General features: G+C 37.0%; 2 protein-coding genes across 10 annotated transcripts; both read right to left on the reverse strand.

Moving 5' to 3' along the window:
• Positions 1-977: 977 nt before the first annotated feature.
• LOC103975503 (uncharacterized) lies at positions 978-11,727 on the reverse strand. 5 transcript variants are annotated; one of them, XR_001975850.2, is made up of 9 exons: positions 10,818-11,703; positions 10,559-10,741; positions 10,322-10,421; positions 10,206-10,236; positions 9,142-9,184; positions 7,514-7,666; positions 3,506-5,630; positions 1,868-2,896; positions 978-1,158 (listed from the first exon to the last, which is right to left on the reverse strand). XR_001975850.2 is itself a non-coding variant. In XM_018819129.2 (8 exons), the coding sequence occupies exons 1-7, from the start codon at positions 10,874-10,876 to the stop codon at positions 3,551-3,553; spliced, it is 2,649 nt and encodes an 882-aa protein (XP_018674674.2). In that variant the 5' UTR covers positions 10,877-11,727; the 3' UTR covers positions 2,705-2,839; positions 3,506-3,550. The 5 variants fall into 5 exon arrangements, 3 of the variants coding, with proteins under 3 accessions (XP_018674674.2, XP_009388757.2, XP_009388756.2); XR_001975851.2 differs by lacking the exon at positions 978-1,158 and adding an exon at positions 1,168-1,405; XM_018819129.2 differs by lacking the exon at positions 978-1,158 and having other exon boundaries at positions 2,705-2,839; positions 10,818-11,727.
• A 1,021-nt stretch (positions 11,728-12,748) lies between these two features.
• Positions 12,749-22,550, reverse strand: LOC103975502 (protein FAR1-RELATED SEQUENCE 5). Of its 5 annotated transcripts, XR_670972.3 has the most exons (7): positions 21,539-22,549; positions 20,044-20,146; positions 15,919-17,805; positions 15,771-15,830; positions 15,104-15,238; positions 13,740-13,862; positions 12,749-13,002 (listed from the first exon to the last, which is right to left on the reverse strand). XR_670972.3 is itself a non-coding variant. In XM_009390477.3 (6 exons), exons 2-6 carry the CDS (start codon positions 21,610-21,612, stop codon positions 15,182-15,184), a joined length of 2,181 nt encoding a protein of 726 aa, XP_009388752.2. In that variant the 5' UTR covers positions 21,613-21,709; positions 21,925-22,549; the 3' UTR covers positions 14,828-15,181. The 5 variants fall into 5 exon arrangements, 4 of the variants coding, with proteins under 4 accessions (XP_009388752.2, XP_018678050.2, XP_009388751.2 ...); XM_009390477.3 differs by lacking the exons at positions 12,749-13,002; positions 13,740-13,862 and having other exon boundaries at positions 14,828-15,238; positions 21,539-21,709; positions 21,925-22,549; XM_018822505.2 differs by lacking the exons at positions 12,749-13,002; positions 13,740-13,862 and having other exon boundaries at positions 14,828-15,238; positions 20,044-20,196; positions 21,539-22,550.
• Between the last annotated feature and the right edge of the window lie 1,025 nt (positions 22,551-23,575).

The following is a 23,575-nucleotide window of genomic DNA, read 5'->3' on the forward strand; positions in this document are numbered from 1 at the left end:
TTAGGTAGAATCTACATCAGTTTTCTTTACACTTGATTCAACATATTGACTAATGGTCAGAACTTGGTCCCTTCCCTAATCGTGTTGGAGCTCAGAGGTCAGGTGTTTATGAACATTAAATTAAGCAAGTAGGTTTGTCTCATATAGTAACATCATGACATTGTTTAATTCATAAGATTTGTCTGTGGCATAATCAAGAATCAATGTCGAATAATGTCCTCTGGGAAAAAAAGACAAAAGGTAGTATTGGGACCTATTGGAATTCCATTCACATGCCTATCATTTTCATCCCTCTAAATGCTTTCCCTCTCAGTAAATGATTTAGTTTCTATTTATTCTTTTGAGATTTTTTTTTGTAATCTAAGTATATGAAAACTTGTAGATGCTCACTGGCAAACTTTGAGGTATGATCTACGGAGGATTTCTCACAGTTGATGGAAAGACAACAAATCACTTAATCTTGTTAATCATTGAACAAGTTAAAATCAGGATACTAAACTCTTAGATTTAAATAGATAAAATTGGATGCAAACAATACATGCTTAACTCCGATGTTGATTAGTTTAATTGGTAAAGATTTTAAATGATCATCGTGAGATTATAAGTTCCAATCTCAACTTTGCCGCTTATACTTCGAAAAACAAAAACTTGTAAAATGAAATAATATCTCTCTTGTTTACATATGATTGTCATTTTCCTCCCTTTTGTAGTTGTGATTGCTTTTCATATTACTCACATGGAACAAAATAAAATAAAATAAAAGAAGAAATTGCTTCTAATAATTATATACATTAACACATTGTATGAATTAAGCATGATATTTGTACAAATCAATCGTGTAATTGCAATGTATAAAACACATGAAAAAAGTAGGAACAGACCACAGCTCAACTTATCTCTGGTAAGAACAATCCTGTGCACTCTAAATGTCTTAATGTACAAAAAGATGTCAGATAAAAATAATACAACCAAGAGTAACAATAAAACCTTCGTTAAATACATCAAACAAATTAAAGCCAAACTGTAACATATATGCAAAAATGCACAACAGTGTAAATAACTTTTTTCCATGTATAATAGTTGAGCTTCTGTCCACGGTCAACCATGCTTGATCCGCTTCCCTTATAAATGATTGAAGAGAGAAGAATGATTGAGGTGCTGCAAGACATCAAATAACAGATCTTAAGATTGTCAATCGAAATTGCAGACAACATACAGGAAGAAACCCCCAAAATATATATAGGACAGTCATAAGAGAAGCTGCTTCAAGTATTTAGTCAATAAACAAATATTTTCATTTTCATTAAACTCAAAAATGTAATGCCATTAGATGGCAACCATTCAGGAACTCCCAGTTAGATGTTCCTCGACGTGAAGTTTGCAGGAGGATTAGTAATCAAGTTGCCTGTACAAAAGAACTATGTTCAGCAAGCATGAATGGGTTATATTTACAGGGAGCTCTGAGATACAGAGAATAAAATCATCATCATGTATCCCAAAAAACAGAAGTTGCTTTGAAGAAGTATCAAGCAATATACAGCTTGAAGCTGAGTTCACTTATTGATGCATAAAAGGTAATTGCATATGCAAATGAAGTTAAATAGTTCGGTCAACAAAAATATCCATGCTTTAAAAAGCTTAAACAGAAAAATTAACTAATACAGATCATAGCAAGCACAACTGCTATATTATTCCTACATTAATCCTTGCCAAATTATCTTTCATTTTCAAGTGGAGGATACAATGATGCCAAGATTTCTAAGAAATTATCTCCACAAGTTTTCAGAATTTCTTCCAAAGAAACAATGAGATCTACAAAGTTTAAAGAAAACTATACAAAATCGAAAATAATATAGATTAACAGTACCTTGTTAAAGAAAAATCACATTCTCATCAAACCCATCATGTGCATATAGCTATCCTGTCAACACCTCTGGAAGCCCTTCAGATACACAATCTGTTACAAACTCTACATCCCTGTTATTCTTCTCAAGTTTTATTAAACGTTTCAAACCTTCAGTGGCATCCATGTGTTCTAGCTGGGATGCATTGACAACAATCATAGACATATTCCTTATTTCTTTCTTGTTTGAATAGCACCAGACTCCATTTGGTTCGGTAAAGAGTTCCATAAAGCTGCCCCATATATGCATCTACATAAGCCTCAGTATCTGATGCCTCATGCATGAAAGAAAATTGATAGTATCCATGACTGAGGGCCCTCTTCTAGTGACTTTTGTACATTTACTGCCAAAGTAACATGAACAGTATCATAATCCACCTTGGACAGTGAATTTTGGAACATCAATAGTTTATGATCCAAAAGAATCAGAATTTCAAAATTTTGCTCATGCCTTGGCTTGTCACTATTTCATTCCACAGGAAAAGTGATTGGCCCAAGATTGCTATAAGCAAATTTTGTCTCCAGTTCTTCATCTATGCATGTTAGGAAAAACATGACGTTCATCAACAATATCCTGAAAATTCATACCAGACTCTGAACCATGACCAATAAGATTGGCTTTTCTCAGTAGTAGTTTGGACTCTGCACTTCTCTGGACTTTATTTATAGAATCTGGATTATTTTGCTCCTTGGAATATCCACTATCAGAAATAATAGTCCAAAGCTCGTTAAGTTTATTGGTACTAGCATTGCTTTTCCCCATGGACTGAATACATATGGCTTGTCCTCCTAACAAAATCAGTCTCTTCAATAATGCTCTTGATTTGAGAAAAGATTGTTGGCAGCACTTGTGCACTTGTCCTGCTGGTTAATGTTGATAATTTTGCATTTTCCTTTCTGAAGTGAGATGAATTGGGAAACTGATTCTTCATATTCCTGGATAACTCACAGCAGGATGTTTCCTGGTTATTTGTAATATTCTTAATCCTGTCCCTATATATGGAAAGGCTCAGCTTCCAGCCGACAAAACACAAAAAAATAATGTGCATATACTCTGATCCAACCAAACATATGAAAGATACGTTCATATAAAAGAGGTAAAAAATAATTGATCATCACACTGTCAGAAGCAAGAAGCAAGTCCATACGGAGATAACAACTTCTTGCAATGAATGAAAGGGATAACAGAGAAACGTTAAATATTACCCACATGATTAAGAGAGTTCTAAAGCATTTTGTTTTTTCCTCTTTTCTACATAGCTTCATATTCAGTGTCCAACAAAAGCAAAATTTTCCTCACTATCTCACTGATGTTTCTGGGCAGGAGTAGCCATATGTGATGGAAATCTTGTAGCATATTGGATATCTGACACTTGAAATTCATATGCTTAACTTACAATATGAAAATCAAGATCAAACAATGGATAGGTTTCATCAAAACCACCAAGTGTCATTATGCTGCAACATTAAATATACTTCAGTTTTTGAAAACCTTCAAGCATAAGTTGCAATGCTAGAAGATAACCCCCATAGCCATGGTATATTATATTGATACAAAATTAAAGATAGATAACTTTCATTAAGGAAAGGTGAATCTAATACCTGATCTTTATTTCTTAAAGCCGAAGTATTGCTAAATGAACTTCACTACTCAGCAGAATGATCGACACGGTTTGACTTTTGTCCAGCAGCAGATCCTACAAATTGAGCCCTCATCTCAGTCAGACTACGTTCTAGGCTGTCACGCATTGCCTTCATCTTTGCTTCTTTCTGAGTCCTTTTTGATTCCCATTCTTCTAGTAGTTTTGAATTCCTTTTTTGCATATATTTATTATAGAATTTTCCTCTAAAATCATCTGATTGATCACTGAACTTTGGGCTCAAGTTACTCTCATATTCTTGATTATCTACCATGTCTGACAGCAAGTTAGCATCAAAATCTACTTCCCTAATATAAGTCTCCTTCACAAGTTTCTTCTCAGATAATTGGTCTGTAGGAGGCATTGTGTTTTTTTTCTCCGAACCCTTCAGCACATAATCTTTATGGACATCTGCAGGTAAGTTTGTTTGAAAGACTGCGGCCTCATCCTTCTGAATTCTGAGTTTGAATGCAGCAAAATGTTCTTCCAATCTTGTAGCCTTCATTTGAAGCCCCTCATTCAGCTCTCGATTTCCTCCTCTTAGCAGATTTGTCATCTGAACCTGCTCTACTGAAGATGTAGAAGGCAGATCAAGTAATTCTGTGCTCTCCTTTGCACTCCTCACGGGAGAGACGGGCCATTTTTTTCTTTCAGAACTCCAAGCCTTATTAATATAGTCAGGAGCCAATGGTTGCTTATGCAAATTTATTCCTAGGTCCCAATCTAATTTTTTCTCGACTGGAATAGGTCCAAAGGTCTGCTCAGTAGCAGCTTCCTCTCCCCCACCACCTTCCACTGTTGTACTAGGAAAGGTTGTCCCTTGAGACTGGGACTCCAAAGATATTGTTGATTTGGTACTTGGCTTAATTTGAAAATCTGAAGAAACTTTGGCCTTTAATGTAACATCATCTCCTTTTCTCCTGAAAGTCCTGAGTTGGTTATATAATGTTATTTGATCCTTCGCTCCACCTCCATCTGGTCGCAAAGGAATCACTCTAATTTGAGACCTGAAAATTTCTTGATCTTTCGACCCACCTTTCTTTGCTGCAGCTTGTGATGTGGCCTGCAGAGCCTTATGTTCTTTATATTGTAAATAATCTTCTGAGGTAACTTTGGACTTGGGTTGATAGCCTGGTGCATAATCACCTGATTCTGAAAGGCCCTTTTGTTGGGTCCGAGAAGCATCTTGATCACTTAATTCATAAAATTTCACCCCACCAAGAGAAGCGCTCATTTGATGCTTGCCTTGCTCATCATCTAAGGCTTTGGTCTGGGCTACTGAAATCTTGTTACCATCTACTTCAGTATGATCTTTATCTTCTGAGAGACCTTTAAACTCAGCATGAGAAGACAAAGAAGAGGATGCTGTGACTGCCATTGTTGCCATGCTCTCTTTACTTTCAGTGTCCGATTGAAGCCACAAATTGACAGTTGTAGGAGTGCCAGAAGTGCTCCCATAGCCTTCTCTGTCATTGAAGCTGCTACCAACACTGCTGCTAAGATCTAAGCTCATGTCACTTGCACCACTCCATCTTCTAAACACTGACTTATCTGAGGCATCAGAGGGGAACCTCCTATGGCCCCCTTTCCCTGCTATAATTCTATTAACAACAATATTAGAGCTGAGATTTTTGCAACTCGCAGGCTGTTCTTTCTTCTTGCTCTCAAAGAGATTGATACGGTCTTGCACGCTTAGATGCCTGGAGTCCCCTCCATCCTGTTGAGCTGGCTCAGTTCCCAATGCAGCGGGAGTAGGATCATCCACCACCTTTCCAACTGTTCTATCTAAAAATTTCGGCTGACTAGGTTTAAGTTGCTGATATGTACCCAACAACTCTGCTGCATTTTCCTGTGCTGGATGGCTACTACTGGGCATGTGGAGTTTAACGCCACATCCATGATGTGGTTTACCAGGAACCTTGGGCTCGACTTCTGGCTCATGTATTGACATATCTAAGCTAGAGGAAGTTTGAACATTCCAATAATTAGTGTTCTTTAGTGGCGGAGGCAACGACTGTGGCAGGGGTTGAAGAGTAACAAGTTCAGGGTGCCTTTGGCAAAGTGAAATGAACTTGGTGCATGCTTCACTGTTGCCAGTATAATCAGCATCATAATAATTCCCAAACAGAAAAAAAGGGCAAAGAAAAGGACAACCAACTTGGGTACTTATTTATCAAATCTACTCCTATCCAATATAGAGAAGATAGAACATGGAACACTTAAGAACTTATAAAAAATTTATCAATATAGTACAAGAACAGGTTGACACTTAAGTTTGACATGCCATCATGAGCAGCTATACTATATGTTGATTGTTCATTACTATTTTTTACATGTATCTCATCCGACTAATTTCAATTGAGTTGCATCAAGGAATCCTTTAAATATACCATATAAATAACCTTGCTTTTGATAGCAAAACATTTTTGGACATACCCGACATTAAAAGTCTAAAACCATAGTTTTTGGTAAAAATATGTTAAAATCAAATACCAACTTTTTAGGTATTCAGGATCTGTAGCTAACAGCAACAGAGAGATCTCTGGTTGTTGTTGATATGTTCAGTTTCCTTCAGATGAAATTTCAATCCTTTAAAAGGCTGGTTAGTGGAATTCTATCATACAAGGTCTAACGAGTTTGCTGCGAAATGTTTTCACCAAGGTTGTATGTTAACCAATGGAAACTGACTAGGTTGCACCAGCTACCAGGTACCATGGCAGTATGACAGGCTGCACCACAAAGGATGGAATCACCTTGCCAAAGTTCAAAGTAGCAGCCTCTAGCACTTTATCCTCCATAGGCATACGGAATTGAACTGCTGGACGTATGGATAAGCTCTGTTCCAGTTCAACAACCCAGTTCAAGGATTCCATAATTTGGTCCAAGTTCAGATCAATCCTACGAAACTACATTCTCAATCCGAAATAGCTGGATCTGCCAAATCTGATTTGGGATCAGGATTATTCTGAAATCAACCAAAAATAGGCTGGAACAGGTTGAAAATTGAATAAAAGTCACGATTGACAAGATCAGCTAGAAATTGGCTGGACTAGTGAGACTGGTTGGATTGGCCCAAAAGTAACTGGTTGGACCATGGGGATGGATTGGCCACATTGGCTGTGATCAATTGATGATTTTGTTAATTTCTGAGACAATCTCAATAATCCCCTTGGAAGAAAATCCAGGTTTTTAAGATCAGTCCTGGCAAAATCTTGATGGTCAATCTAGGAACCCATGAGCAATATGCAACTGGATTTACTTGGCTTGACGTTCGTAACAAGGTGGACTATCCACCAAGAGTTAAGACTGGTCCTAGTGAAAAGATAACTAGCAGACTTCAGGGCCAAGTAATTAGGAGCTCAGATCTGGAAGTGTATGAGCTAGGCTTTGCATATAGCCTCGACAAAATGATAAAGACAAAGACTCCTTTTTAAGCTAACACAGATAAGAAGGAGATATTGGTATTTAATGTATTAACCAAGATTCTTTTGGATGGTCAATGCTTCACATCACCAGTCATATTTAACTGGATGCTGAGTTAATTGTAGAAGTTGATTTCTGATATAGTATTAGCTGGATAAATGAGACAGAATGACATACAATCATCTAGCACAAGAAATCACTATTAAAATGGTAAAGCACAACTACCCTGACACAATTCAGGTATAAATAACTAGTTGTATGACAATCTGAGTGATGGTGTTTGTAATGATTGCGAACAGGAAGAAAGATGCACAAAACTGACATGGCACACATCTACAGAGAATTTGGTATATTTTTTCATGAAATTACTAATGTCTATCAATGCCAAAAGATCACCATCATTATCAGAGTACATATCAGCAAAACTACACAATATAAGAAACTTTGTTTCTTCTCCCTCGACAAACACTTTTGTGACAAGCTAATTTTTTTTCTTGCTTAACTGAGAAAAAGATAGCATATTTAGAGTTGAATCTGTGATACTTACTTCAGGCAATTTGCACCAAAGTACTCGGCAAAGTGAAGAAGCTCCAAGACACTGTCAGGGGTAAATCCAGCATCAGATGCCCGAGCAAAAGCTGTGGCTATGTCCTGCTTAACCGTGACAAGCCGCACATCAATAGCTCTAAGAAGCTCCTTCCTGAGTAGGAAACAGTAGGAAGTAGTAGTATCACTACAACTGATAAGCAACGAATTATAATACCAGATGAAGCAAAATGATGTCACTTGCAATACAAATAAAGGACAAGACATAAGGTTAAATATTAGTTGGCTGCTTGACTATTGGCATAGTAAAACATCAAAGCAATTTATAAGATCACAAAAGAGAGAGGAGAGAAAAATAGAAGATCGTATATGAAAAATTAGGTCAGAACCAGTAGAAAACATTTTCCCCATGAAAACATCATACACCCTGTTGACTATCAAGATCGGCAAGATCAGAGGAATCAAGATCAAACCAAAATAATCGAAAAATAGAAGCCATTAAAAATTTAATAAAATAAAAAAACAACAACAGCAAAACCATAAAGTACCAACTATTTGGGTTAAGCTTAGTAAAACATAAATAACAAAAAATTATATACATATGACAAAAAAAATCATAAAAGATTTTTACCTTGGAATTCACAAAATATCAATAAAATAACTGTGGTATGTATATCTTGAAAGCATATATTGATCGTTTCATAAAAAAAGCATTGTAATAAATAACTATTAAAACAAAAGCGAGAATAAAATCAAAATCTATGTGGCTCCCATTGTAATAAATATTTCACCTATCAAATATAGGTGAAATATTTGGTAATGCGAAAGTAGAAAAACAAAAGAACTCATTATAGAGAAGGAAACGCCAACTCCCTTAAATCTACAACATCTATCATCGGATAGCATTTCCAGCTCCCTTAAATCTACATCATATAACATTGCATTCCTGTGTAAAGGCCAAGAATTACTCCCTCCCTCCCTCCTTTGCTCCCCCGTGATGTCTCCTTAACATCACAGTAAAGGCCACTGCTGTTTCCTATGTTCCCTCATTCAGTAGCTTATGGCAATTGCCAGCCACCTCTGCTTCTCCTTCTCTTGAGGTCGAAAGTTAGAATTGATCAAAATCACCCAAATACAAAAAAAAAAAAAAAAAAAGGTTCCATGAGTCAAACCAAGTGTGACCATTATGATGATAAGGTTCAGAATCAGCTGAAATCAAGTTGGCCTTAGCCGATGCCAATTTAATCTGGTGATTTGTATTGAAATTGACTTTGATTTACAATTTAGGAGCTATAAATTGGAGCTAAGATCCAGAACATTGAGCTATCACTTTTCAAACTCAATTAGGGTCCTAAATCAACTCCAGTAGATGAATACTGATGTAAGTAGAAAAAGAAGTTCTCTACAAAAATAGTAAGAAATAGAAAAGATTAACCTAAAGTCCTAAACCCAATAAAACACAACGCTACCATAAACATGCACCTAACTTATACGAATAAATTTTGCATTTGGAGTTTAGTACATCTCTTGCGAAGAAGTACAAACTGCTCTAAGAAAGAAAAAGAATAACACCTGAATTTGGAAACCACATTCTCAATTGAGCACTTAAGAATGAGGAGAATAACCTACTTTGTTATCTCTGCTGTTGCTTCAGTAGTTACTTGATTTCCACCTGTGTAAAGCTCCAAAGAGAATTCTCAATTAACAAGATTATGCTGCTTATATGCAGTGCTTTCAAGTTAATGATAGAGTGAAATTGACAGACTTTTGCAACACAAGATGGTTAGAAATTAGAATATTACAAATGACACAAAACAAAAATCTCATAGATCATTTCAAACGTAAAGTATTACCACATGTCAATAACAACAGCAAGTACATCTTATCATGTGTAATTATACAAATCCACTAGGAAAGATAACAAATATCTACAAAATATCATTTTAATTTCCACGAAGTAATATGTGCGGCTCTTAGTTCCACAAAAAGAAGGCAACTGTTCCTAATAAGTTCTAGGTATGTTGCACAGTCAATGTTATTCACAACAATCTAGAACTCAAACAGTTGATCCTGACTAGTCTTTCTGTAAACTATAGACCCCTAACACCAAAGATCAATGTTTTCTTGAATACAAGTCTAGTAAAACAGTGCATGAGATACTAAACAACAGTCAAGAATTGAATATAGCTATATCTAAAATAGAGTAACCATAATTTTCCAAGAAAGTCACAAAGGTGAAAAGGGCAATCCTACTTTTCTAATCCACTTAAATGCATTAAAGAAACAATATTATATTTTCTTATCTATATGTTTGCTATTACATAGATGATTATTCAATGCCAGACAAGCAAAATGAGAAGAACCGATCAAATCTATGACATAATCGACATAACCAGTTAAATATGTTGTTGTTAGGTGTTTATCTACTTGATAATGGTAGAAGAATATTCTTAGGATATGGAAACTACAGGAGGCCATCATACCATATGCCCAAATATGACAAATTGTCCTGCATATAAAGTACCATTCAATTATGTAACACAAATGATCAGTATAAAGGGACCAGTAAACTGTATTCAGGGCTTCCTCCAAATGCTACCATTCATAAAGGGAAAGAAAAACCGATATTATTGTAACCCTATGATTACTAATAAAGAAATTATGCTGCTTTAAATAGCATGCATAGAACATACCCAATGGACCAGAAAGTGGATCTCCTGGACCCTGAAATTGAAAGGTTTTGCAGTTTCAGAAAAGTGATAATACATTACTCACAAATCCAACTAAAGAACTCAGTGAAGTGTATCACCTGCAAATATACTCTCTTGGCCCCTTCCAGTTGTAAATTTTCTGCATCAAATGCATTGACTAACTCCAGAATTTCAGGTGTCCTGACAAACCGAACAAACCTGCAACAAGGTTTATCAATAAGAGGCTTGTACAAAAGCTATTCAAACCAGTCATAGAAATGAGAACATAATGCACTACATAAATAAACCTAAGCCTCCAACTAAACCAGAACTTTATCATGTTCTCTATGTCCAACCTTTCAACCGTTCCTTTCTTAAACCATGTTCCATCATTCTTCCTCCTCTCAACCTCGAGCTTCACAGAACTAGCCGCACGTGCAGCCTGCTCTGCTGCAATCTTCAAGTGAGTGATGAATGGCTTCAAGAATCCAGATGCTATCTTCTCAGTCTTCCCATTGCCAGATACGAACAATTCGCACCTGCAAAAGGTAATCTTGTTCCAAATTCTGAAAACAACTTACAAAAAGGACAAGATTCAGAGTCAGCAATTCTCACCTCGAGCGTCTCGGAGAGAGCCGGAACATTGCATGTTCAAGAACAGTGTCAGAGTCCATCCCTCTATGTTAAGAAGCCACCTCCTCCTCAACCAGCGACCACGTTATCAGTTCCTCTTCGACAACTCCAAACCTTAAACACTCACCCCCCAGAATACGAAACCCGTCTCAAGTTCTAATTCACGAACCGGACCATCAGAAGTCATCAAAAACCCAATAGAATCCACAATCAAGATCGAAGAACTCCTCAGATCTACCAATCAGAACGGGAACCGCATCCACCATCCCGATGAAGCCCCTCGACAATACCCAAATTTTCCCACGCCCAAGACAAAGAAACAAAGAAACCCACCAGAATGATCACGACCTCTCGCAATGCGGAGGATAGCGAGCAGCAAGAACCAATGGCTCGCCGATCGCGACACTCAACCCAACTGATTTGCTCGATCAAGAAAAACAAAGCCGACAAGAGAGCACCCAGGCCGATCAATTCACCTCCGATCGCGCCAAGAACTCACCTTCCGTCACGGGACCGATCCAAGAGCTCGACTACCAACCTCCGGGACGGCCAACTCTATCTTTCTTGTCGCTGTGGGTTGTAATGGCGTCGGTGTAGTAGGTGACTTGGTGCCGGCTTCACTCTCTCTCTCTCTCGCTCTCTCTCTATTTATATATATATGAAGGAAAGGACGACGGGGCAGTTTAGTCCGGGGAACGGCGTAGCTGCAGCTACGCATGTTATCGGGTCGGATCCACTTAAAGATCCGACTATGAGATACTTATCGATCCGAAATAAGAATTTGTATGTAAAGTTTTAATTAAGTATTTTATCTAATATTATTATAATTCATATTAGTTTATTCGATTGAAAACGAAGATTATTACTAACTATTGTATATAATAAAAAATGACTTTTCATAATGTCCCATTAGACTAATTGTTAATAAAATAAAAACAATAACTAGAGGAGAAAAAAAGAGTTATTTCATTCCATAGGTAATGATAAATAATGGGCAAAATATCACTATGGCTACAACAATATTGTCAACCTTCCTTCCATGTTATGCTAACCATTATGAAAATGTAGAGGAGTTATTCTTGTTATATAATAACCACTATTTCAGAAAAGAGTAATTATGATCGTCATTTTGCTCACAGTTTTAATATGTATAGTAATTATTAATCGAATCTTTTCTAAGGAGTTGGTGTGGCGTCTTCTTATATTATAGGAACGATCACGTCAAGGACTTGCAATGGTTCGTTGTTTTCCTGGTAAGCTTTTTTAGGTTACTAAAAATGTGGCAAAAAAGTCAATAAGAGTGAAGGAGTGTTACGTAGAAAGTATGATTGATAATAGTACTCGTACGATTATATTAGCAACACTTAAGCATGATTTCATTGGAGTTTTGGTTGATACGTCTTAATCCATGTTAGCTGTTGGCTTAATTAGTCCAAATTACCTTTATTTAGTGGAGAATTACGTGGCCTACCAATCATTTGTTCCTAATCCGAGCACCTGAAATGTATAATGAATTGTAGATAGGAGTTAGTTAACAAGTCAGAAAGATGGATATGCTCAATTAACTGCGTTGCTGCAATCTAAAAGTTGATCTCCATGGAACATTATGTAAACAAAAGATTTGATGGAAGAGAAGAGAGATTCCTCATCTTTCTCACCTCCAAGATATGATGATGTCTTTGATTGTGAAGTGAGCCACACAATTCATCCATAACAACCAGCACTAATCTTTTAAAAGCTACCATAAGCGTACAAAGTGATGGCATTCTTTTGACATACGTTATTTTTTTTCTTTTGTTAGCCCAATCATTATCCTTGATGTCATTGCCATGCTAATCCTTTTATCTTATTCTTCTATTAGCATCTAATCTTGACTTGCTAACCACAATTAGTGTGTAAAGCTGACACCAAGATGGAAAGAAACAAAAATGGCAAGACCCTGAGGGTTAAATCTAGCTTGCAGAGAGGCATGAGTGAAGCCAGCAACAGTGTTAAGAAAAGAAATGCTGAGAGAATCTTTGGTTTAATGTACCTGGAGTGATGCTGTTTGGATTTTTCCACCATGATTAATTAAGCTACAAAGGTTCAGGTTGATTAAAGAAAAGTATCCTTCATCACCTGTTGAACCACTGAGGAGCTTCTCCGTGTCGTTAGGTAGCACATCTTCCTGGAAGGAGAAAACAAAGTTAAATCTCATCACTGGTGAGAAACTGAGATCACTGATCATTGCCTCAAATATCATCCAAATTGGCAGCTGATGAATGGTTGTTTTGACATGAATATAAGTAGCAGCTGAGGTTAAGTTTTTTTTACAATGAAGAAAATGTTGGAGAGACATCACCTCAGGCATGGTCATGATTCAACAAAATCAGAAAATAGGCTGTGTCATTTGTCTTGACCTGCAAATGGTAGTTGGCTGGACATATTCATCTATGTATGTGAAGGCAAACAAACACATCACATTCGAACTTATATCAAGTTTGTTGATGTGCAATTTAACATTGCATGATCCATCATCATCACTCGTGAATTGCCTCAACTTATTCTCCTGATCTGTTAGTTCATCATGTGAGTCACCAAGATCTACTTGTGTGAAAGGGTAAAGTAGAATGCAGCAAACATGATCTCCAAGGACCAGAGTCAGACACTCTAAGCATCAGTATCTACCCAAACTACAATTAAAGATCATAGGTTACATAGAGCTAGTGAAGAGGATAAAATGTAGATCTATCAAGTTGATTGAATACTTTTTATTTCATCTCATGCTCAGCAAAACCTTTTGCCCTCGGATTGTAAGCTTGTGAGAGTAAAAAATAAGATTAAACACAAATATGTGGATCATGAGATGTTTGGCTGATACAGAGAGATGTGCAAACAAGAAGCACAAGAGCTAAAGTTATGTACCATGGAGATTGTTAGGCATGTGTCCTGCTTTCATGACAAGAACAGAGATGACACCGTGACTCTTGCTTCAATCATGGGCCAGCCACAACTCCAGCAACTTTTCTTCGAGTTTCCATCCAACCCCTGAAACAGCTTTGTCAAACAATATCAAGAGAAATGGACGGCTCAACAAACTATCAGACAGCCTTTGAGATCATATATATCATACTGCAGATATTAATATTAACTCTGGTGCTGAGGAAAACTCCTAATGATTTATTGAATAGATAAATTGCCATTTAGAAACCCATGTATTATTGTGTTATTGGCTAAACTCAGTCTTCTTAAGATGAAAAGCAAGATTAACTCTGATTGTACCACTCGAAGCTGAATAAGATTTTCCAAGGATACTTGATGGTTGAGGTGCATCAAGAAGCTTCCTACATTAATGATTACTCAGAGAAGGCATTGATGCGGCACCTCATTTTTTTTCCAAGAAAAATAAAAGCCAAGTCTACACTGTTTGCTTGGGTAATCCTTTCTCTCCACCTAAGTCTTACGAGTAGTCTAACATATATGGGAGACTGAATGGGTAACTAATTCACAACAAGGCCTTTATCTGCGTTCAGAATTCTTGTTTAGCCACCTGCTATCCCTCTATAAATATGAATTGCAAGGGGAAAGTAACAAGATCAAACACCAAGGCTATTTGAAGGACACAAAAACGAATGCAAAAAAATTCCCCAGTGAAGATATTGATTTTTCGAAGAACCATGATGCACAAAACGACAACCAAATCATTCCAAATAACTCGGTCAATCAAATTATACACAAATTTTTTATTCGAACACCACCAAAATAGATCAAAGTTCATGATAATTTCTCTAACAAATTAATCAGACCAATACTGCAGTTTCAGCTGAACACTTGATCAATAAATTAGCTGCTTTTAGAAGTTACTGATATCTACTTTATACCACTGGCCTAACAAGTAAATTGACAAACCATGACTTACATGGAAGCTGAAGAAAGATGATCATCAGAAATATAAGACCCAAGTCCAGTGCAGAAACAAGATTTTTCAAAATCAGATTTGCAAATAAAAGCAATTGAAAAGAACCTTATAACGAATTATTGCTGGAAACAATTGACTGGTATGACACAAAATTCAACCAATGGCAAAAACCAAAAAGGACAACTCTAGACTAGATAATGGCTAATCAAATTCTCTAGGTATGATGCCAGATACAACATGTTCCTATGCTTAGGATATCCTCCAAATTATTCAGCAGATACATGAACATGAAATCTACAATACAGACAAATAGTGACATTAGACTCCACGTTGGCTTAATCTATCTACTAGTTGCAAAGAGTCACTTTACCATCTCATCTGAATCCTAACACAAGTGGATCAGTCGATTGTAATACAAAATTTTCTCAATGCCTATCTCAAGGCAATTCTAGGAAGAATTTGCTCTTGTTACCAAAGACCATGGCCCATGAGTCTGTGCAACAACCTGAAGGAGAAAAGCAAAACACATAAGCTATGTAAGTCAATGTTCATTGGATACAAGGCAATTCCATCATCTAAATGCGATGACTGGCTTAAATCACTTCATGTAAAAATTTTAAACTTGCAGAACAAGCAACACATGTTCAGATGATCCAGGTGGTGAAGATTACAATGTCTAAACAGCCTTGATCACTGATCTGATAGTTTACATGGGCACTCCCAAAAAATGGTTGGGAGTGCATGATTGTAGCTGAATATCCTTACATAGTAATGACAGAACAATAATGCTCATAATCAACAATCTAATATATGCATAAAATAAGATTAGAATACAAACAATTTAAGTGATAGTATTTGCCTAATCACTATTGTATGGCAATGTGTATATTTCATGCCAACATCGTCACAAAGCACCAAGATACCTCAGGATTCAGAAAAACCTAGTCCACAGTACTAAGAGAATTTAGTTTGCAAATTTATAGCATCATGATATTCGCAGCATCAAGCTTTTCAGTACACTATAGACAAATTTCTACCTGATTTAACTGAGTGTTAGCCTGAAATGAGTCTTGATGCAAATCTGAGACTGATGAATCCTGCAATTTAATGAATACTATAAGCCAAACAGAGACCGACTTAAGAATACCAAGTTTTACCACAGCGTTGAGTCTTCAGTGGACTTACTTGACCAAAATGACTCATGCCATGAAAACCCTGCTGTTGCGTGTAGGATGGCACTGGAACACTCAGGGATGAGCTTGTGGGGGACTTGGGATCACTATCAGTTGCAATCACCCGATTGCCACCTTCACTTCCAGACTTGGCATCTTTTTTCCACCTCTTCAGGTAGTACTTTGGAGGTAACTCTTTGATATTTCTGAAGTCAAGCACCTTTAATACATGACAACACTGAATCCCCGTAAACTCAAACTTTTTACAGCTGCAGTACGCAGAACAATCTCTGGAGTCAAATCTAACATAGTGTTCTCTGGGTTTCTCTGTGACAACAACTTTGTACTCAGATATTGTCTCAACCTCACCGCAACTAAACAACATACAATCCATGAACATCTCAAATTCTTTTCTAAAGACTTCAAAGATCACAGGCGTGTATACATTAGCAGCTTGTCTGAGCAACTTTGAAGGAGGTATTCTTGGAAAGCTTTGACTTGCATGAAAATCAGCTTGTAGTTCTGCATAGCGATGCTCATCTAACACCCTCTCATAGTGCTTAAAAAATGATAGAAGATCTAACTGAGGACTCAAAAACTTCTTTAGCACACCACTCAAGCTTTCAGTCTGTAGACTGCTCTTCATGTCAGCACAAAATATGTCTCGGCCATAAGGTAAAGCCCATTTGTCCCTATCTTCAAATAACTTTAGTAACCATTCATTGTTCCTAAGGTCGTATTTCTCCAACATTGCTCTCCATGCTAATAAGAAGTCCTCCTCTTCCTCATAATCATAAATACATTTACTAAAATCCTTTGAGAAAGTTTTTGAACCTTGGAATACATGATTAAGATGTTTAACAGCATTCTGGTAGACATGCCATACACAATGGCGATGACTTGTGCCTGGCCAGACTACAGCTACAGCATTAATTATTGGCATAAATGGATCCGTCAATAATGTCTTTGGCTGCTTTCCACGCATCCCAATTTTAAAAGTCTCAAATAACCACTTGAAAGATTCCACTGATTCATCATACAGTAATGCAGCACCAAATATAGTTGTTTGCTTATGATGATTCATGCCAAGAAATGGTGCCAAAGGCCTACCATATCCATTTATTTTGTAAGTCATGTCCAAGCACACAACATCACCAAAGTAGTTAAAGTCCATTATGGATTTTGAATCTGCCCAGAAAATGTTAGTCAATTTATCATCCTCATCGACCTGGATAGAATAGAAGAAAGCGGGGTCATCAAGTTGCATGCTCTGCAGATACTTTAATACAGATCCAGCATCACCCATCTGCATGGCTTTCATACGCTTTGATCGGAGATTATTCTTGTAATCTGCAGGAAGAAACCTAACATTTCTAGGACCACCAATCGGCCTTGGTGCAGTCTCACCGGTAGTTTTTGGAGTTGTTGCAGAATCATCAGACAAATCTGCTTCAGCAGCTTGAAGCTCAATAGTTATCCTTTGAGACCTCAACATGTGGGTTGTTGAAGGTGGTGCTGGCTGATGATTGTGCTCTCCAATAAACTCTGTCACTCGGTATTTACCACTTGGCGTAATTTTAATGGTCATTCGTGCAGGGCATCCTATTCTTGTTTCTGGCCTGGGTCTCTTTACTTCTTTTGCTCCCTTTTTGTCCTTGCGAAAACCTTGTCTTGAGCAAACAAAAGTTCTTGATCTAGTAACATTTTCGGATGATTTACCTGACGAACTTTTTCTCACACTAAAACCTACATGCCCCGCATACTTATTGTAGAACTCATATGCCTTCTCTTCGCTTTCAAATTCCATATCAATTTCTGGCACCAATTTTGCCATTGTGATCTCATATGCAGGGCTATTTGAGTCGATCATTCTCCTCAATTTCCCCTGTTTATACAAATTCTATAGTGGTTCATCAGCTTAAAGAAGAATTTGGTGAGACAAAAGCATAAAAAGAGCAACAGGTAAATTTACAAAATGGAACTGTCACTGAATGCTTGCAAGTTGCAACAATCTAATTCAACCGCTGAAGCACTTCATGAGTTTGGCTATGAATGAAAGATATATATGTAAAGAAGTTAAGTACAAGGGCCATAACATAAGTAGATAAGGATTCAGTGAAGTGTCGTTGCTCTTAAATATGATGAAGTTGGCTTGGTGGAGAGAAGACATAAGTTAATCCAAGCAATTCCAGTGAAAGACGAGTTATCTGGTGGTGACACTGTGGGTAATGTCGCAAGGAGTTGCACAAAACAATAGAATATGAGAGATGAAATAGTTGAAATATCAATCTTTGAGAGAGGTCCAATTTCTCAAGGTCATGGAGATTCCCAAAAACTACACATACAGATTTCAAAAGATAGAAGAACATTTTTCACTTTCAAGTAAAGACTAAATCACCACAGAAAGCCTTGTTAAAAAGAATAACCAGATGAAATAATATTTTGGTCAAGATAGAGACCATGATCTTAAATTACCAATGCTAAATGCCAAAAAGGAAATGGCAACACTCAAAGATAACTATCATCCCTTGCAAAAGAGTATTGGGGAAATCAAATGTGAAAAAACAAGGAATTAGATTGCTTTTATTCAGCCTAAGTATATTTCTTGCCTCTTGGAGGTTCCAAAGATGAAACATATAAATATAAAGAAACTTGTTGGAGAAACAATGAAGTATAAGAGGCATTCAAGATGAAGACTGCTTACCAAACAAAAAAACAATCTTGAGGACATTTAAATATATTTAAAAGCTAAGAAAGCTCTAAAAGATAACTAACAAGACATACTTTCACATTCCAGTTATGGCTTTTCCATATCTATTTATTGCTTTGAGACTTCAAAAGAAATTTTCCACCTAAACCACTACATCTTTGTCTCCTTTTTCACCATGTTATTGCACTTAAAATTCTAAACTAAACCACAGATGAATTCACCAATTTGTAGTTGACCTTAGGAATTACCAAAACTCCTAAGTATGAAACTAGCTCAACTACTAAGAAGAAAAAGAGCACAAGGAAGAAGAACAAGAGGAGGAAGAGGAAATGGGAAGGAAGTTGTTTAACTGAGATATACATATTGCTTAGCATTTATTTTAGGATTATCTATTAGATAAAATCATGCACTATAATACAGAGTTGACTTTCCAACACTTTAAATCTACTTTATTTTATTTCATAATTCTCTCAAAATTTTGCTTATTATAGTTGATTTTCTTCTTTTGCCTTTTCAATTGACTACATAATGTTCCAAACTCCATAGTTTACTATTCTGTTTTTCATAAATGCTGAATCTGAAATTCAGATTCTAGTATGGCCTACAAAAGCGTCGAAATTGTTTGACCCTTGATCTTAATCTTGTCTCTTTGCTCTTTCATATGCTATAATGGCCTGAATCTGCTGCAAAACTATTGGCTTTTCTTCACGAAGCCATGCATACTCTCCGGTCCATTTGAATAACATCAAACTTCTGGTGCAGCTTTATCTACATCAAACCAGTTAGCTGGTCACAATTACTGCTCTAACTAAGCTTTCCTATGAATTATCTATTGTTATCAAAATTTCTAATCTACTGATTATGAAAGTCTGAATGACCAATATTAAAACTGAGGTATCAATACTTTCTTTTGTTTATTGTCTGTACAGTTTTGATTTCAACTAATTACCATAGTACAGAGTCAGATTCACTTAATACCACTCTAAGGCTCTTTAAGATGTTTTCCAATAGTTGTCTGCAAAATAAGCATTCTCTCCTTGGGGCACTTATATTTCCCATTAATAGTGTCAATTTTAAGACCTCATACTAGTATTTTGTCTCTTTGGCGCCTGAGTCCATTCTTCTCAGGTCTGTAACAGCTTTAGCAAGTCATTCTCTTTGGTCCTGCATTATGCATCTGAAGGTTTAGCCTCATTAGTAACTCAAATGAGGAATATTGGTTGAAAGACTTTAATTGTCAAGTTACATTTTGCATGCACATATATTTATGCATCTTTGCGTTTCTACCTCATCAACAGCACCAACAGAAAAATAAAGTCCAGGAATTACATAAGAAACAGTTTCATTAAATAATAAAATGTGGATCATTGTTCAAGAACTTAAACAGCTACATGCAAAAGCAAGAAAGAGAAAATTAGAAGTACCAACCTTTGTCCAAGCAATCCCACATGCATTACAAAGAGTCCTTGGTCCCTCAGGCCCACGGCGCATATGTGGTGTTGCATTTGCACTGATGCCACACCGGATGCATCTGAACAAATTCAATAGAAGTTTAAGGAATCACACAAGACCTGGAATTAACTGCCATAGAATATCCATGTCAAACTTTGTCCACTTCTGCTCAATCATGTACCAATACAGATTCTAAACCCTTAAACTGTTCCTCCAAGTTCTACCATTGAAACAAGTTACAAGGCAGCAATTTTAAAGTGAACAGAGATCTCGGACTATAATAAATAAGTCTATCAGCTACAGTTAGAAACAGCAACTCCAAACAACAAAATGTTGCCAAATTCATATCACCAAAGTAACAGCACTTGCTTTATTATGTGGTTTTTATACTTCTTTTGTCCAGTAAAAGCTACTAGCATAGGCATCTAGGTGTCATGGAAAGCTTCTCTTGAACAAAGGAAAACTTTAATATTTATGTCAGGTTGCCACTTATACAATGCCCTAGAAATACAATGGACAATACCTTGTTCCACTAAACCAAATTCTTATAAATGAGAAGAGAAATTTATTTCCTCTCATGAACACAGTGTGGACACCACTGAAATATGGATACATCAAATTAATGAATAGATGTCAACTATGATATTTGTAGGATACTTTTTGGATATGTCTTCGATATTTCCTTGAAGGATCCAGTTTCTTTAAAAATAATTATAAGGATAGTAGTTGTAGTATACTTAGGAAATACTTTGTGCATGATTCTCCAAAGAATTTTGGGTTTTTAGGATATTTGACTTTCATATCAATAATGAAGTTAACATCATACAGTACCTCAGCAATCAAAAGTTAATGCTACATTCACTAAACGGTTGTAGTATTAATTGCTAGAGAAAAAATTCCTTCATGATGAATATTTGAGGGATGCCAGCTAATTAATGCTAATTTTTTGTATCAATATTATATATTCCAAATAATAAAAAATAATGTTAAGCTTTATCAACTATAATTGTATATTTATATTATTTTCTCATTATAGTCTATTTGTATCCATGCCGGATTGTGTCCTATTTGTCGATATTTGATGTATGGGAGCATTTACATGACCAAAAACCGGTAACATATATCTGTAACCATGTTTCATAGATGAACATACTATTAACCACTTAATTGGTATAAATATATCAAGAACGATTGTTCAAGCAATTCACTTATGTTGTTTCTACTTAAATTAAGTTAGCAAGCAGCAACTAAATTAAAGTGAATGTCAATGCAAAGATCAAAAAGTAAAGAAAGAAACTAAATGTGTATTAATCAAATATAATCGACAAGCCATTCTTCAAACTTAATATCGACTGTCATCAACTGGGTCCATCTTCAACCATCAAAATATCAAAAAGAAATCTCAACCTTTTTTTCTCAATAATTCAACGAGAATCAGAGCCCAATACTTCAAGATCAGATTTTTATGCACCTGGGAGGAACCTCTGACCGATCGTCGCCAGTATTGTCGTGGACCTCAAGGTCCTGATCCTGCTCGAACTGCATCTGGAGATTACCGTCTGCCCGGAGTGGTAGCGTTTCACCAGCTCACTCGGCGACCCATCATCAAGGACTCATGTCACTCCTCTCTCACGCCAACCATCTCGACCGAAGAAGTCGAAACAAAAAAAAGGAGGGACTTTAGCCTAAAACTTGCTGGGTCATATTCTCATAGACGGAATGGAGATCCCATGCCGTAATCGGGGCTTAGCACGATGCAAAGACGCCCAGATCCATCACAAATAGGGGTTAGGGTGCAGAAACCCCGATGAGGAGGAGTGAAATGGGAGGGAGGCGGGCGGGGGTAGATAGGATCACCTGAGAAGAGAAGCGTCGGGTAGCGAAACGCCAAAACCACAGCGATGAGACACCCAACGCCTGACACGGTGCGTTGTTGTGCGATTAATAGAGAGAATGGTTCCCTTCGGCGGGCGAAAGAAAGGCTTTCGGACGGCTAGGGTTAGGGTTTCGTCGCCTCCTTCCCGTCTGTTGGAATAAGGACTCCCCGATGGAGGAGATCACGGAGGGCGTGAACAATCCCCACGCCACCGCCGCCGATTCCCACAAGAAGAACCGGATCCAGGTGTCCAAGAAGAAGAAGCCCCTCTTCTTCGACCTCAACCTCGCCAAGCAATTGCAACCGTTGTCACTATCGCGGAAATTCTGAAAAACAATGGCCTGGCTATCGAGAAGAAGATTGCATCATCCATCAACTGATGATGTCAAGCATGAATCCAGGGGTCGGCGCATCCAAAATGCAAAGATTGAGATATTGTTGGGGAAGACAGAAACCTTGGACGAATTGATGGCTCCCGCGGCTGAGGAGAGTGGATGCGGGAGAAGGTGAGGCGCAAAGTTGACAGTATTCCTCCAGCAGCCTTTGGTGGTAACATCGGTTTTGCTTGCTTTCCTGTTGGATAGATGGTCTTCGTTTTTACCTAAGCGGCATCCTCCTATTCATCTTTCTTTTGTTTGGTGCACCCCTCTCTTTTTAGTTTTTGTCGAAGGATTTTTTAATAATTACAAAAATTCTGAATCTAACTAACTAACTATATATATATATATATATATATATATATATATATATATATATATATATATATATATATATATATATATATATATATATATATTTTAATATGAACGATCTAGACTCAATATTTTGAGGGAGACAGAGAATACTATTAAGAAAGAGAAATTAATTCTCTAAAAAGATAAAGAAAAAAAATAAAAAAATCGAGTAAAGATAAGGATAGTAAAGTAAATGTTGTTAAGAAAGATCCGATAAAGGATAAAGGTTAGTGCTTTCACTGTGATAAAGATGAGCACTAAAAAAAGAACTGCAAAGAGTATCTTACAGTGAGGACGAAACAAAAGTTCAGAAAAACTGTTAATACATTGACGATGCCGAAGAGGTGGAGGTGGAGGTGGAGGTGGATGAGCCCGAGCCAATGGTGAATAAGAAAGTGAAGTTAGCTACTGATGCTTCCTCCCCTTAGTGAATTACTCGGAACGACTCCTTAAATGCATTTGGGTGGCAGTCCCATATGCAGACTCCAACGCACGCAAAAAGCCCGGTAAGCTTTTCGAGGGGCCATTTACTCCTGAGAAGATCGACAAGTCGAGTGAGAAGGAGGAGGCTGCTAAGAGGGAATTGATCTTAAAAGACAGATCCAAAGGTAATTGATGATCTCAATGGTGTCTGTCATATAGGCAACTTTTGATTGTCTTAAAGAGGTCAATAAATCTTTCGAACAAGCACGTACCGGAAGAAGAAGAAAGATGATCGGAAGTGACGACGATGGAACTTTTTCTCGTGGCCATTAATTTCTAGAGATAACTTTCAGAGAGGACAAAAAGGAATGTGAACATCAGCTTCTTTGTATTATTTAAACCCTTGGCTTCCGAGCATTATACCCACTTCTATCTTCCGTACTATGGTGTTTGAGATCAGACTGCTGAGGTGATT

This window comes from Musa acuminata, chromosome BXJ1-2 (genome assembly GCF_036884655.1).
Source record: "Musa acuminata AAA Group cultivar baxijiao chromosome BXJ1-2, Cavendish_Baxijiao_AAA, whole genome shotgun sequence".
Taxonomy (NCBI): Eukaryota; Viridiplantae; Streptophyta; class Magnoliopsida; order Zingiberales; family Musaceae; genus Musa; species Musa acuminata.

Bases quoted from the DNA above. Each gene is read 5' to 3' on its own strand.
- LOC103975503 (XM_018819129.2), bottom strand. From the start codon at position 10,876: ATGGACTCTGACACTGTTCTTGAACATGCAATGTTCCGGCTCTCTCCG. The intron at 10,742-10,817 runs GTGAGAATTGCT...TACCTTTTGCAG, and splicing joins CTCTCTCCGAGACGCTCGAG to GTGCGAATTGTTCGTATCTG. The intron at 10,422-10,558 runs GTTGGACATAGA...ACCTTGTTGCAG, and splicing joins AAGAAAGGAACGGTTGAAAG to GTTTGTTCGGTTTGTCAGGA.
- LOC103975502 (XM_009390477.3), bottom strand. From the start codon at position 21,612: ATGCAGTTCGAGCAGGATCAGGACCTTGAGGTCCACGACAATACTGGC. The intron at 15,831-15,918 runs GTAAGTCCACTG...ATTAAATTGCAG, and splicing joins GCATGAGTCATTTTGGTCAA to GATTCATCAGTCTCAGATTT. The intron at 15,239-15,770 runs GTAGAAATTTGT...TTTCTCCTTCAG, and splicing joins CTAACACTCAGTTAAATCAG to GTTGTTGCACAGACTCATGG.